A 13,425-nucleotide genomic window follows, 5' to 3' on the forward strand; every position below is an offset into this window, starting at 1 on the left:
GGTAACTGGTAAAAAGTTTTTTAACTTGCATGCCAGGAATGTCTAATCTGATTTACAATATAACGTCTCAACATATTTAATGAACAAGTGTAGTGATTATACGGACTACTTTATGGACATAGTGGGTTCATGCATGGAAGTTACAGTAGCACAGAAACTGTTACATGTAGGTATGGAAAATGCTTAAATAGCACCATTTTTCCGTGGAAGGGCCCCCGGACCCCCCGCTTTATTGGTGTGGTATGTGCAAAAAAAAAAGGGGGGGGGGGCGCATGAATCCATTCATGCCCCGGGTGCCAGAGACTCTAGTTGCGGCCCTGGCTGTGCTGAGACTGCTGGTCGGCGACCGCCTCTGCTCGGAGCCCAGGCGAGCTCAGGGAGTAGTCGTCTCCACTTCCAGCACACTCGCAGAGAAGCGCGCGCCATTACCACTCCCATAGCCAGCTGCGGGAAGCCTTCTTTTCACTGACGAGAGAGCCAACCCCCCCCCCCCCCCCCCCCCGACCGTGCATCTTCGGTTTTTTTTTGTTCTTTGTAAAAGGTTATGTTAGCTACATTATAAATACTTGAAAACATTGTGGACGGTTGATTTGGTTAGGATATCTACATTAAAGATACGGGAAAAAACATGAACTTCGGGTTTTGGCTTTCTCGTCTGTGAAATGAAGGCTTCTCGTTCAACTTATTACACGTATTTATAAAAACAACAAAATAAAATATTTATTTACGAAAATACCTTTAGTCTAAAATAAAAGTTCATAAATACAAAAATATAAATTACTATACTTTCATATAAAAGTTACTAGATCGTTCCAGAAAGTCTATATCAGTGTTACCAACTTATACACATAATGTCAAGAAAAGGTAACTGACAAAAAGTAAAAAAAAAAAAAAAATAGACTTACAAACCTAAATATAAAAACTATGTGAAATACAATATAAAAAATTATGTTATAGAACCAAATATTAAAACCGCGCACAAAGACAATTTAAAGAGTGAAATAGTGGATAGTACTAGGGCACAATAGGCCAGCTATTTTACTGTTCTAGTGTTTTAATTTTCCTGGGAAACATGATGCATGAAAATAATGTCATGTACCATTTCAGCGATTTCTTGTTGGATTCTTATGCAGTTGTTGATTAATGCATGCTTCATGTTGTGATTACGCAACATTCCACTTATATACTTATGTACATATTCCCTATTGCCCATCACCACATTTTCCATGTGCAGCGAGCGAAACAACCTGTAACAACCTGTATTTCCTGCCCCACCCCCACCCCTTTCCCATAACCAAACTCGTGTGAACAATTTCTTAATTGTTTGCGTTGATCGCAAAATTAACCACGAATTTATCTATATAGCTATGTGTGTGTTTAACCTCTGTGCTCTTATATTAAATCTCAAAAAAAAAAAAAAAAATCACTTCTCTTAGAGTAGATGAAGATGCGTAAAGTTAAGTTTATACCCAGTGGTGTTGCTATGAACTGATAAATCTAGTTAAAAAAAGTAAAACATATTTTATATGTTTAGTGCGCGTGTATTTTGTAATTTTATAATGACATACCCCTCCCACGTGTACCCTGCCCGAAAATTTGAAGCTAGGTTCGCTGTTCCACGTTTTGACCCTGTTTGAAAAGAGAAATGTTTTATCTAGTGGGCACTAGAATCTAGTTTGTGTTGTATATCATTTGAAATAAGAATTGGAGTCATAATTGCACACTGTGAATGTATGGAAGCATGGATATTGTAATTAGATTAGATCTTAAGTAAGACTTCTGAGTATTTTCATTTAAAACGTAACCAATGTGTACATTTTTAATTGCATATAATATTAAGTCTTATTTGGGTTCAGTTAGCAGAAAATAATAAGCGGTTCTTTTAAAGTAGTAAGAATAATTAATTTTGAATTGTAACTACTTTAAATATTTACTTAGGTGTTACCCTACTAGAAATATCAATATGGATGTGTATTTTAGTTTTGTGACATTTTCAATTTCAGGCATGTCTGATACCTCACTGAGTATCACAGATTTGTGTCGTGTGTTGTAGTTGATAATAACCTGTTTATTGCCGAGACGTGAAGCCTACCATAAATAAAACATTAAAAAGCTAATATTTTTACACTAATAGAACAGCTTTTAAGACTTAATTAGCCTGAAATGTACTTTTACGATAAATCATAATTTTGTTACCACTCGAGTTCTAGGAAACTATTACGCAAATTTTCGACGAGTCATCTACTATCGTAGTCGATCGGGTTCGCGTAAAAAATGAAAACCGAAACAATCAGAAATATAGATTTCAGAAACAGTACCTTTAAAGCAGTGACCTGGTTTTTAGCAGATAAATTAAGATACTTTAGGATTTCATCCTATCTGTGCTGTATCACCTGTGAACTTGTAAGGGAAATCTAACCTCCTTACTGCAATATTGCAACGGGGGATTTTAATTTCAAATAAAACATTCTGAAAAGTAAGGAACTGAACGCGTTGAACTTACGACTTCTTTCCTGGAGGGAGGGGACTTAACTCAATAAAACTCACCTTTAATCTAGCGGTAGAGCGGGCTTAATTAACGAGAGGGAAACCTTTTATTATTGTCATTGAAAATAAGTGTGTCGATAAATTTCATCACCTTCTACATGGCGCTTCTGGAAGGACACGCCTTATGTAAAGGCTTAATTTCTATTAAATAACTTATCCCTTAATTCTATGAAAATAAACATCTATCATCAAAACAATGAAATAATAAAAATTTTCCTTATTCAATCCTTTGCTTACAACTTTAACTCTTACCATCCGGTCTATAAATTTAAAAGTTATTTATCAAATTAAACTTAAATCTTATTTGAGAGAAAGTTTCTCATTCTCTTATTCACTATATATTAGCAATTATAAGTAGATAAAAATAGAGGGTTCGAGGTCAGGCGGTGGAATGAGGAGGGGATATGCTTATTTAATTAGCAAAGGTGCGGGGAAGGAAGAAAAAAAAACCTGGACAGTATTTTAACAAAATTCCTTGTCGAAAATCCAGTCCAAGCCGGAGTTTGGGATTCATTCAAGTCTTTTCCTCTTTTACCAGAGCCGTTTAAATTAGTTTGAAATTTCCTTTTCTTTCGCGTTGCCATCTGCGCGTGATAATGGCAAGCATAGTTTACGATTCAAATAACGAATTCTAGCGGCAGGCGCATAAAGTACGTGTGTGATTGGTTTTTTTTTTTACTTTAAAAAAGAATATTTAATTTATATTTATACATATATTTATGGCGTTGTGCATAAATTGAACGCATTCTACGTTAAATTTCGTGTCCAAGTTTCGTATTATAAATTTACTTACAACATAGACAACACATGAACTTGTTCGTTACCGAAGTTATTCAAATATCACTAGCGAGTACTGAATAACTCCCTCACATTTTATTTATCTTTGTACTTACTCGTTAGCAATAATAATTTAACTCTACTGGGGGATAGTTTGCACTACTTTACTTTATATGTATTGACTATATATAAAAAAACTGTTTTTAGGATTTTGATTAAAGCTACATAGCGAGGGGCGAGGAATCGATGTACCTAGAGCCAACTGTAGAAATAAACGTTTCAATATACTTATTTTTAAATACTGAAGTATATAAACGAAAAATTGTACAGATATTACACCACATTGATAGCAAAATCATTAAAATGCAAAATTTATTACCCACATTTTTTAATGAACATTGATATTATTGTAAATAAGTATTATTTCTTCGAGTGAAATAACCAATTTTCCCTACGATTGGAACCACTGTTGATCTTTTTTTTTTTTTGCCCCAGAAAACAGCAGTTCTGCAAATTTAATCGATATCGTTAGAGCTGTTTCCGAGAAAGCTAGCAAACATATATGCAGTAGTTGCTCGTTTAACGGTATCGGACTATCGGGCTTCCTGGCGGGGACTTACTTGTTCGTGCAAAAGGGGAAGCCTTCTTTTCACAGACGAGAGAGCCAAAACCCGAAGTTCATGCTTTTTTTCCGTATCTTTAATGTAGCTATCCTAACCAAATCAGCCGTCCACAATGTTTTAAAGTATTTAAAATGTAGCTAACGTAACCTAATTGACCATTAGTATCCTTTTAGCAACACCGCCATATTTATTTACAATGAACAAAAAAATACCCTGAAGATGCACGATCGGGAGTTTGACTCTCTCGTCTGTGAAAAGAAGGATTCCCGTGCAAAAGATTATTTTGGGAAGCGATCAGGTAAGTGAGAACGTGTTGAGCTTTCGAGGTAGTCCAACCACAAGGGATAGGGTGGGTCTTCATCGCACCTCGCAGCTCCTTTGTTCCTGTGTGTGGGGCGACCGCGGTGTGAGGAGGGTGAGAGGGGTCCCGGGTTGTCCCCCCCCCCTCCTTCCGCCTTCCTTTCCCTCCTTCCTGCACCTGACGACAGCGCTGAATCGACGCCAATTGCTGTTGTCCCGGGTCGACAGGCGTCGCTATGCTTCCCCGGCGTCGGCCTTTGGAGCGCACCGCGTCCCTCTTTCTTCCTTACTTTTCTTCTTCCTTCCTTTTTGCTCTCGCCTTCCTTGTTTTTCTCGTGACTTAACGTTCGTGTCGAAGAAGGCGCGGTAGTTTAACCCGCCTGTGTGTGTGTGCGTGGGGCACGTGAGTTTACGCAAGTGACAACCTGACGAAAATGTGCGAGTAGTATAGAAATGCCGATTCTGGCACAGGGTTCGCCAGGAGGTGCCGACCACCATCTTGGATTGTGACGTCACGGTGGCCATATTGGTGTCAAATTTCCTCAACTTTCCCCAAAAATGACTCAGAAATTATAAATTAAAAAAAGGGCCCCTATTTCGAAGGAGAAAATTCCCGGTTTTTAAGAAAAATGTCCAATTTTTACCTCACAAATTTCGAGGCTTAATTTTCCTCAGAGAGGTTTAATGTTTCTCAGAGAGGCTTAACTTTCGTCTCAAAGGCTTACATTTATTAAAACGCCATAAAACATGCCTCCAAGTCATGACCTGGATACAGTAAAGTTAAAAGCATTCGGGAAGAATTCCAAAAAATGATCAAAAAAGTAATTTTCTTCCAATATTTAAATCTTAATCGATTTTGGTTCTCAGTTCGATTCCCGGAGAGAGTAAACATGCAATTTATGTACAAAAATTAAAAAAAAAACAACTTAATTACAATTTTAATACAATTTTAATAAAGAATCTTACTTGCGTCTCATCCATCTGAGATTATAGAACCTTCCTGCTTTTTTGAATTATGCTTACACGTCCGCCGTCTTAAAAATCCTCAATTATTATGCCAAAAAAATCGGCAAAATTTTTTCAATTATTGGCAGCTGGTATATTAACCTCCCACTACTCATGCCAAAGCAGATATTACTCCAACCAATATGACGTCACGATGGCCTCAAACTTCTTTGCTTAATGTTTGTTAAATAAAAACTGTATCCTCTACAAAATTTACTAATAAAATTACATATGCATTTTAAATTACAATCATTAACGATATTAACGTTAACTTTTCACATTCACTAGTGAAATCTGTCTAACTTCTAAACATAACATAACAATTCAAACTTCGGTATAGATGCGACCTAAGTTAGACTATACGTTATCTATTTTAGATTCTAATTCAGTTTGAATTTTGGTTCCGACACGATCTATGTTAGATTGTACACTATCTTAGTTATGTTAGATTGTATTTTCACACTATAATCTAGTAGCAGTTGCTGTAAATATTCCATAGTGATATGGCTGGTGTCAGCTAACCGCGAAGCTTTAACACCCGCCTTAAGTGCAAGTGAACAAGTTCCCACTCTGTTGTTATTTCACATTGCTGTGGGTTCACTTAGCAACCTGTGACCCGAGTTAAACATACCAGCAGCGAGTGATGCGGCAGGCATCTGCGTGTCTGATTCAGATGTAGCATGAGTGTGTGAAATTGGCCGTCCCAGTTCTATAGCCAATTACGACGGATCATCGGCATTGGTTGGTATTGTCGACGTATCTCTACATCTTCAGACTGAGCTGTTAAGGTGCCGCTATCCGATGACTGAACTTCAGACTCGAAGATGTTCACTAGCTTCAAATACATGTTCTATTCCTCAAACTGTACGTGAGTTTAGTTTGTCGTGACATGATAATGGCAGTGTTAGTGACACAACAAAATGTTAGGAACCCAAGTAAACTCTGTTTCGCGCCCCACAACTGGGGCGCCACATCTCTGCGCCCAAACCCAATTTTCCATCTGCATGATTAACAACCTTACTCTTTATATCACGAAAGACAGAAAATACAAGAAATAAAAGTAGAGCGTCCAGACTGTACTAACTTATATCTTGTTAAATCATCAGGATTGTTATTTAGAACACATCTAACAAATGTGTTTACAAGATATAATGTGGTATCGTTGATATGTGTCAGATCAATAATAGTACGGAAAGCTAATTTAAGATTTTTCTTTAAATTAAAATGCACGTTATCTGTTATGTGTTGACATAAGAATATTATATCCATAACCAAGCTTTTTTTAAATTTTTTCCGTCATAATACTCTAATTTCCCCCCACAAATATCAGTTTATGCATACAACCTTTATTGTATTGTATAATTTTTAAAGTATTTATTAATATATTGAATATAGAAGTGAGAAGGCCGAGCCTAAAGCTTTATTATTTACACTGTGCGAGTTAACTTACTACTACAAAAATACTGGTTGGGAACAAACTCGCTTAAAATAATCACGCTTACTTTCTGTCTTCTTGCCATTTCTAGAAAGAAAAAAAGATTGTATTTTTTTTAGTAAACATAATAAAACAACTAAAAAACTATCTAATATTAAAAATATTTAGTCTTGTGGAAACATCGTGCGAGCGGGTCGTTACCACAACGCCGAACGTACAATAACGCCGAATACCATAACGCCGAATGCCAAATTGACCGCAACGCCGACAGCTAGAAAACTGCTGTGTACCACAACGCCGAAATACAGTAACGCCGAAAAATGTTGCTGCGGGGAGGGGGGGCCACAGGAGCAAAATGAAAAATAACTGAATGAATTTGTGTGCTAACCTTACCTAACCTAACCTTTGTGGCAGTTCTGCAATGACATTTTTCGGGGTTAATGTATTTCGGCGTTGTGGTGTTTCGGCGTTGTGGTGCGTCCGCCGTGCGAGCTAGTAAGCGAGTTGTAATTGGACTGTGTCATCAATATTCGCTGAGATTGGACAACACCCTCAGGCGCGACTGGTAGCTAGTAAACTCGCCCTTATTGAGGCTTAGTCTCGGTTTTGCGACCTTCTGTTAAATCTGAAGGCTAGCCAACCTTCAGTGAACCTAAACTCAGGTTAAGAACGAGTGGTGTATTACGACTCAAATTTAGTCGGTTGGCTAACCGAAACTCCGAAACCTGGCGAAGTGTGTGTTGTAATATTGGATGTGTTGGTAATAAAGTCAACTATAATTTGGTTACTTTTTTTTTAGTGTCGCAAATCATCCTTTAACGATACTCTTGTATTTAAAAGCACGATCTCTGTTAGGTTATATTTGATTTATATTAGACGAAACAAACGGACGTAGGTAATTCTCTACGTACAAAAATTTTTGAGCTAGAGAAAAGAGGTTTCTACTACAGAACAAGTATTTCTTTCTGACATATTGTTTATTTAATATCCATCCATGCAGACTCTATCCCAGTAAACTTCTTGTAGATTTTCATTTTACCTTTGTGGGATTTATTTGTGTGTTGTTTTAATTTCAGTGATATTATTCAGACGTGTTACCTGCAGGAAGATAGTATAGGTTTGTAAGATAGGAAGGGGGAAAGGTATAACATTTATTTTCACTTTTATTTATGATCGGGCGAAATTGGCCCATTTCTCTGGAGTCGTTTCAAATGCATTTCAATAGCGTTATATGTCTTATTACGAATAAATTTTCATACATATGCTTATCACAAGTTCTGGTTGTTAATTTAAATATACTTCTCACGAGCACACGAATTTCATAAGTTGAAATGACACTCATTTTGCAATTTTTAAATGCTTTAATGCAGTAAATTACACTCATTCTTAAGCCATCACATGCAATTTAATATAAATAACGTTAATTTCCTTTAGGATGAATTACAGGTGAAGGCTTATCATATATGACGGCTGTAGGCCTACCTACATTATCACGTCACATAATTTTTAACCAAACTTCGATGTTTGGGACGAAGAAACATTCTGTGAGCAGAATTTAATTAGTTCGTCGAATCCTGCATTAAACTCCACTGAAGTTACCCAAATGACCATCACCATCACTAACTGTACTTGCCTAATATCTCGCCAGTTAACCGCAACATGATCTTGGAGCCAGACGTTAAGGCCCCCACCCACCCGGGCACACACACACACACACACACACACACACACACACACACACACACACGCGCGCGATGCGCAGAGCTTCAGGAAAAACAACGCGATTTCAAAACTACTCGAGATATCCGAGTGGGGTCTGCTTACGAAAAGTATTTTAGAGTTCGCTGAGGAGGGCCGAAAAGTACTTTTGATTTCGGATTAAGTTTTTAAACTGTAGTTGTATAAGAGTTAAAATGGTTAAAACGCATGTTTTCGGAGTTATTTTTAAGCGTGAAACAACCAGTACAGATTCTTGAAAGCACTTAAGGGACTTGTATTACACCTTTATGTTCATTTCTCGGCCATAAGTGTTTCAGGGGCAGTACGCAACCCGCGTTAACCTCATAAGATTCAATGCTATTTCCATTTTACTTATAACCAATTAACTAATATAGATTTCTAAATTAAGCTTGCTTGATATGTAAGACAACGATGCTCTTATCAAAGCCCCTTTCTTCGAAAACGTGCTTAAATTATGGTTTTATACTAATCTTTACTAATATGCATAAGTGTATTGTCTAGGTTTGAACAATAATTTATGCACGTTTTTGAAGAAAGGGGCTTTGATATAAGAGCATCGTTGTCTTACGTATCAAGCAAGCATCATTTCGAAATCTATATTAGTTAATTAGTTATAAGCAAAATGAAAATAGCATTGAATCTTATGAGGTTAACGCGGGTTGCGTAGTGCCCCTGAAACACTGGAGTGGCCTCTTAGGGCGGTATTCCAAGATGTTTGAGTAAGGTAGCGAAAATGCACTGCCTTGTTGGGCAACTGCAGTACCCTAACTCTCGGGTCATATTCCAAAACGTGTCCTAACTGAACCCCTGTAAAGTATCAGATCGGCAGCCGTTTTAATAAACGAGGACTTGTGCGAGGCTATAAACAGTTGTACTTCATGGAATCCATCGTAATTTTAGCTTATTTTTTAAAACTATGGAATTATAGGCCTAATGTGAAATAAAATATTTAATTTTGGTTTTACAAGAATAAACGATGAATTTTTGGCCGTATTTATGTTTTTTGTTATTTAAGATATTGGGGGGAAATTGTAATCGTAAAAGTTCCGTTAATGTTCATTAAAAAGGAAAAAATATATATACAGTTATGGATCAAATCGGCAACAGATAGGACACCAAAAGTCAGTGCCCTAAAAATAAGGGACTGGCCGTGTCCTATCGTGCACTTGGAATACGGTCAGGGTCCAGGTATTGCACATTCAACACCTGAACCCTTATTTTTGTGTCTTGGAATACGGCCGTGAGACGAGACGAGAGTTGTGTGTGTGTAGCGCGGCAGGGTGCGGCAGGGTGCGGCAGGGTGCGGCAGGGTGCGGCAGTGTGCGCTGTGCGCAGGGGCCGGGCATGGACGTGCTGAGTCTGGACCAGGAGGTTGGCGCCTGGGACTCGGTGCTGCTGGAGCCGCTCTCCGAGGAGACCTTCATCGCCAACCTGCACCAGCGCTTCAAGAGGGACCACATCTACGTGAGTGCCGAGCCCGGCTCCAGGCTCTACTGCAAATTTAAAACACTGCTTTGCATATATACATAAAAAAATAATGATAAATGTTTTTGGAAAAGTTTAATTTTATTTAAAACATTGGTTCTCTGTAAAGTCGGTCTACGGACGATTAGTTAAACGCGACAACGTCATAACAAAACATTGATGAAATGATTGCATACTTTTATGAATAAAATTGAATCATTTGTTTGAATTATCACTATTTTGTATGGATACAAAGGAGTGAAATAAAATCTACAATTTAATTGATAAATTTACTTTTATTTGCACTAATTAATTCAAATATGTTTATTACTTTAACGAAGAGATTATTTTAACTATAACTTTTATACATGTTTGCTATTTAACTTCTTCCAATCTGTGTTATTCTGTTAAGGATAGGACGATGATAGGAAAAGTAGGAAACGAATGGGAGTGTTTCAAGTTTAATGTGCCTCGAAAAAGTCAAATCGATGGTTGTTCCAATCGAGTGAAAGAGAGATAGATGCGGTGCAAGCGTACAATGAGCGTAACGGGACACAACGTAACGGGACAATGTGCTTAACGGGACACTTTTTCGTGCGTGCAGCCGGCGTTCATCGATTTATTAGACGTTGTCACGTTAAAAAAATGTAAAGTAACCGCACAGGAACGGTGACAGACGAGAATTTCACGTGGGCCATTAAGCCAGCCCCATACGATACCCGTTTTCTGCTATACTTTCTGTTATTACCCGTGGGTAATAAAAGCGGGCATATATGTTTATATAGTAGAAGAGGAGGGATAATTCTTAACTCCATCGTGAGATTATTAGCTGCGCGCCTGCACACTCATTAACTTGCGCCTGTCATATATTACGCGCGGTATCGTAACGAAAAAAAGGGTAATAAAATTATGTCTGTCCAGGAAAATTCTGGGCATCCTCTTTTGATTTGTAGATAGGAGAAAAGAGCGATCTAAACTTTTCAAAGCAGAACTGCATGTTCAGTCGGTCAATCCAAGGGTGATGGTGACAAATTACGTCTTGAGATGTTTGTTATAAAGTTATAACAACGAAATTTAAGGGACGCGGGGGGGGGGGGGTGGTTCCATAAGTCAGCAGTAACAGAGGTGTTATCAGTGCATCTATAACCCAATTGTAATATAACACCATGCTGCAACTAAACCACAAAATTCTGTCGAAAGTTTCCGTAGTATTGGTGATTCGCAGTTAGTGACCCACAGAACAAAGTTGACATACAATAATTATGAACTGTGATCCTTACTAGAAACTTTTTTTCCAGGATTAGCAAAATTTTACAATAAAAGTTAAACGAGCGAAGTCTCGTGGGTATGGAATCGCCTTACAATTACACAATACGGCGCGGACATTCTCAAAACTACTTAAAAGCACATTATCATTGTCTTTCTCTCAACGCGGGTTTTAACACTGGAAGTTACGTTACTGTTTGGCGTCTGAAAGTTAATGCAGATAAATGTTGGGACTCGACTCGTAAGACGGCTCGCTACTCGCTATAGGCATGGGCCTCGCCTCATATGTCGCCGCGAGTCCCAGGAACTGGCACCGCCTCTAGCTGGCTCGTCCACCTCCCGGCTTCACTCCGCGGAGCCCATGAGTGGGGGTTCCTGGCGGGTCGTTACCACAACGCCGAAATACCGTAACGCCGAATGTAAAAATTGACCACAACGCCGACAGCTAGAAAACTGCTGTGTACCACAACGCCGAAATAACAACTGAATGAATTTGTGTGTGTTTCTTAAATGTTAATGTACCTTAACGCCGAAATACCACAATCAAACCTTACCTTACCTAGTCTAACCTAACCTTTGTGGCAGTCCTTAAATGACATTTTTCGGTGTCAGTGTATTTCGGCGTTGTGGTACACAGCAGTTTTATAGCTGTCGGCGTTGTGGTCAATTTTTGACATTCGGTGTTATGGTATTTCGGCGTTGTGGTGCGTCCCCGTTCCGTTCCTGGCGAGCTCTGTCGTGGCTCGGGACGGCACTCGTCCCGCGAGTGCTGGTAGTTGGCGGCGGGCTCTCCACTCGTCCGGGCATCCCTCTCGATGTCTCCTCTCGGGCTCGCAACTAGTGTCGACTCCTGGTATTACTAGTCGGGGCGAGTAACACCTCGTGGGTGGAAGACTCAGACTCGTCCCCTCCTGTGGAATCACCGACCCGTCGCCGGCGTCGTCCGCTCAGTTTCCTCTCCGCGACGAGCAGTGTCCCGACTGGGCTTCGGCCGATTTCTGACGTCGTCTGCTCTCGACTCCTCATGTTCAGGCAGTATTTTTCTCGTTGCCTAGGTTAACCTAGGGTCCAGATTAGGTGAAGATTTAAATGTGTCTTAGGCTTATTGACTTTACTGTATACCTAAACATGCTGGGTTTAAACCATGGAGGAGAGGTCATGTGAGTCTTGTGCTACTTGGGTTTATTATCCATCCATCCCTTTAGTCGCCATAGCTTCAAGCTAGCTAATCTGACCCACGGAAAATCCTGGGCTTGGTCATGCGGGGATGAATTACCTTGTATGAAGACAAACATGGTGACATTGATAAGATGGAAAAGGTTCAGATGAGAAGAGTTGGGTGTGGCAGACAGGGGTTGGGAACGTGGGCCTTTTGGTCCGCGATTATTTGCTGCGGTATCCGGGGTGGGCGACCCAGCTGGCAGTCAGCCGCGGAGGGGCAAGGCAGGCAGGGAGCCTCGATGGCCGAGCACCCGAGTCCTCTCGGCGGCGGGGCTCGAGGATCAGCGATGCTCCGTTGTCGTCTACTGCCAGCTAGGGTGAGATGGAACGCGACTCCTCCAGTCTGTTGAATGCGCGCCGCTCGAGGCCACCACTGGCCGCTCCACAGTGGCCCTGGCCGAGGTACCGGCTGGCTTTCCTTCCGAGTTACGATTCTGTTCAGTTCCGTTGCGCGCGCACCACTCCGCAGCCCCGCCATCCAGGGCGGTGCTGCTTCCTGCCGCGCACCGATCTTCACAGCTATTGGTTGTTCACAGTCACAGTAGCTGGGATCCCGTATCCGCCACCCGCGGGACGCGGTCGGTAGCAGATGGCGCTGCTAGGTCGCCCCCAGGCAGCTACACTGCCAGCCCTCGGTTACCCAATAGGGCGCAGGGAACTCCCGGCCAACAGCCCGCGGGAGAGATGCGCACTTCCCGAGAGACGACAGCCAGCAGCCTCAGCTTTTTTTTTTAGATTTATTTACTTGTTTGCTTGAGCCTCTGAAAGAGCACTCTGTTGAGTGCCTTCCAGAGACGCTTTGCAGTTTGCTTTGGAGTGCCTGGTCCACTGGACCTTTACCTCCTGCCTAGGGTAACAGCAGCCTCAGCCTGCTCGGCGACCTTATTTATATACTGCTCCTGCGGTTGTGATTAACACGACCGAGAATGATCTCACAAACCAGCTTGTTATAGGTCTCGCTGAGCTCGGGTCTGCTTCATTCGGCACGTCCACTCGAGAGTGCTGCGCGTGTTCCTCGACTCCGGAGACTGGGACTGCTGGAAGGGT

The 13,425-nt window shown here is 40.4% G+C and overlaps 1 protein-coding gene across 1 annotated transcript in view; it reads left to right on the plus strand.

Moving 5' to 3' along the window:
- Window positions 1–13,425, plus strand: part of LOC134535502 (unconventional myosin-Ia) — a 171,051-nt gene that overhangs the window by 51,093 nt on the left and 106,533 nt on the right. Inside the window, exon 2 of the mRNA XM_063374640.1 lies at window positions 9,763–9,891. Coding sequence (XP_063230710.1) covers window positions 9,772–9,891 — 120 coding nt within the window. The 5' untranslated portion in view covers window positions 9,763–9,771. The remainder of the gene's footprint in view (window positions 1–9,762; window positions 9,892–13,425) is intronic.

The sequence above is a fragment of the Bacillus rossius genome, chromosome 8, assembly GCF_032445375.1.
Source record: "Bacillus rossius redtenbacheri isolate Brsri chromosome 8, Brsri_v3, whole genome shotgun sequence".
Taxonomy (NCBI): domain Eukaryota; kingdom Metazoa; phylum Arthropoda; class Insecta; order Phasmatodea; family Bacillidae; genus Bacillus; species Bacillus rossius.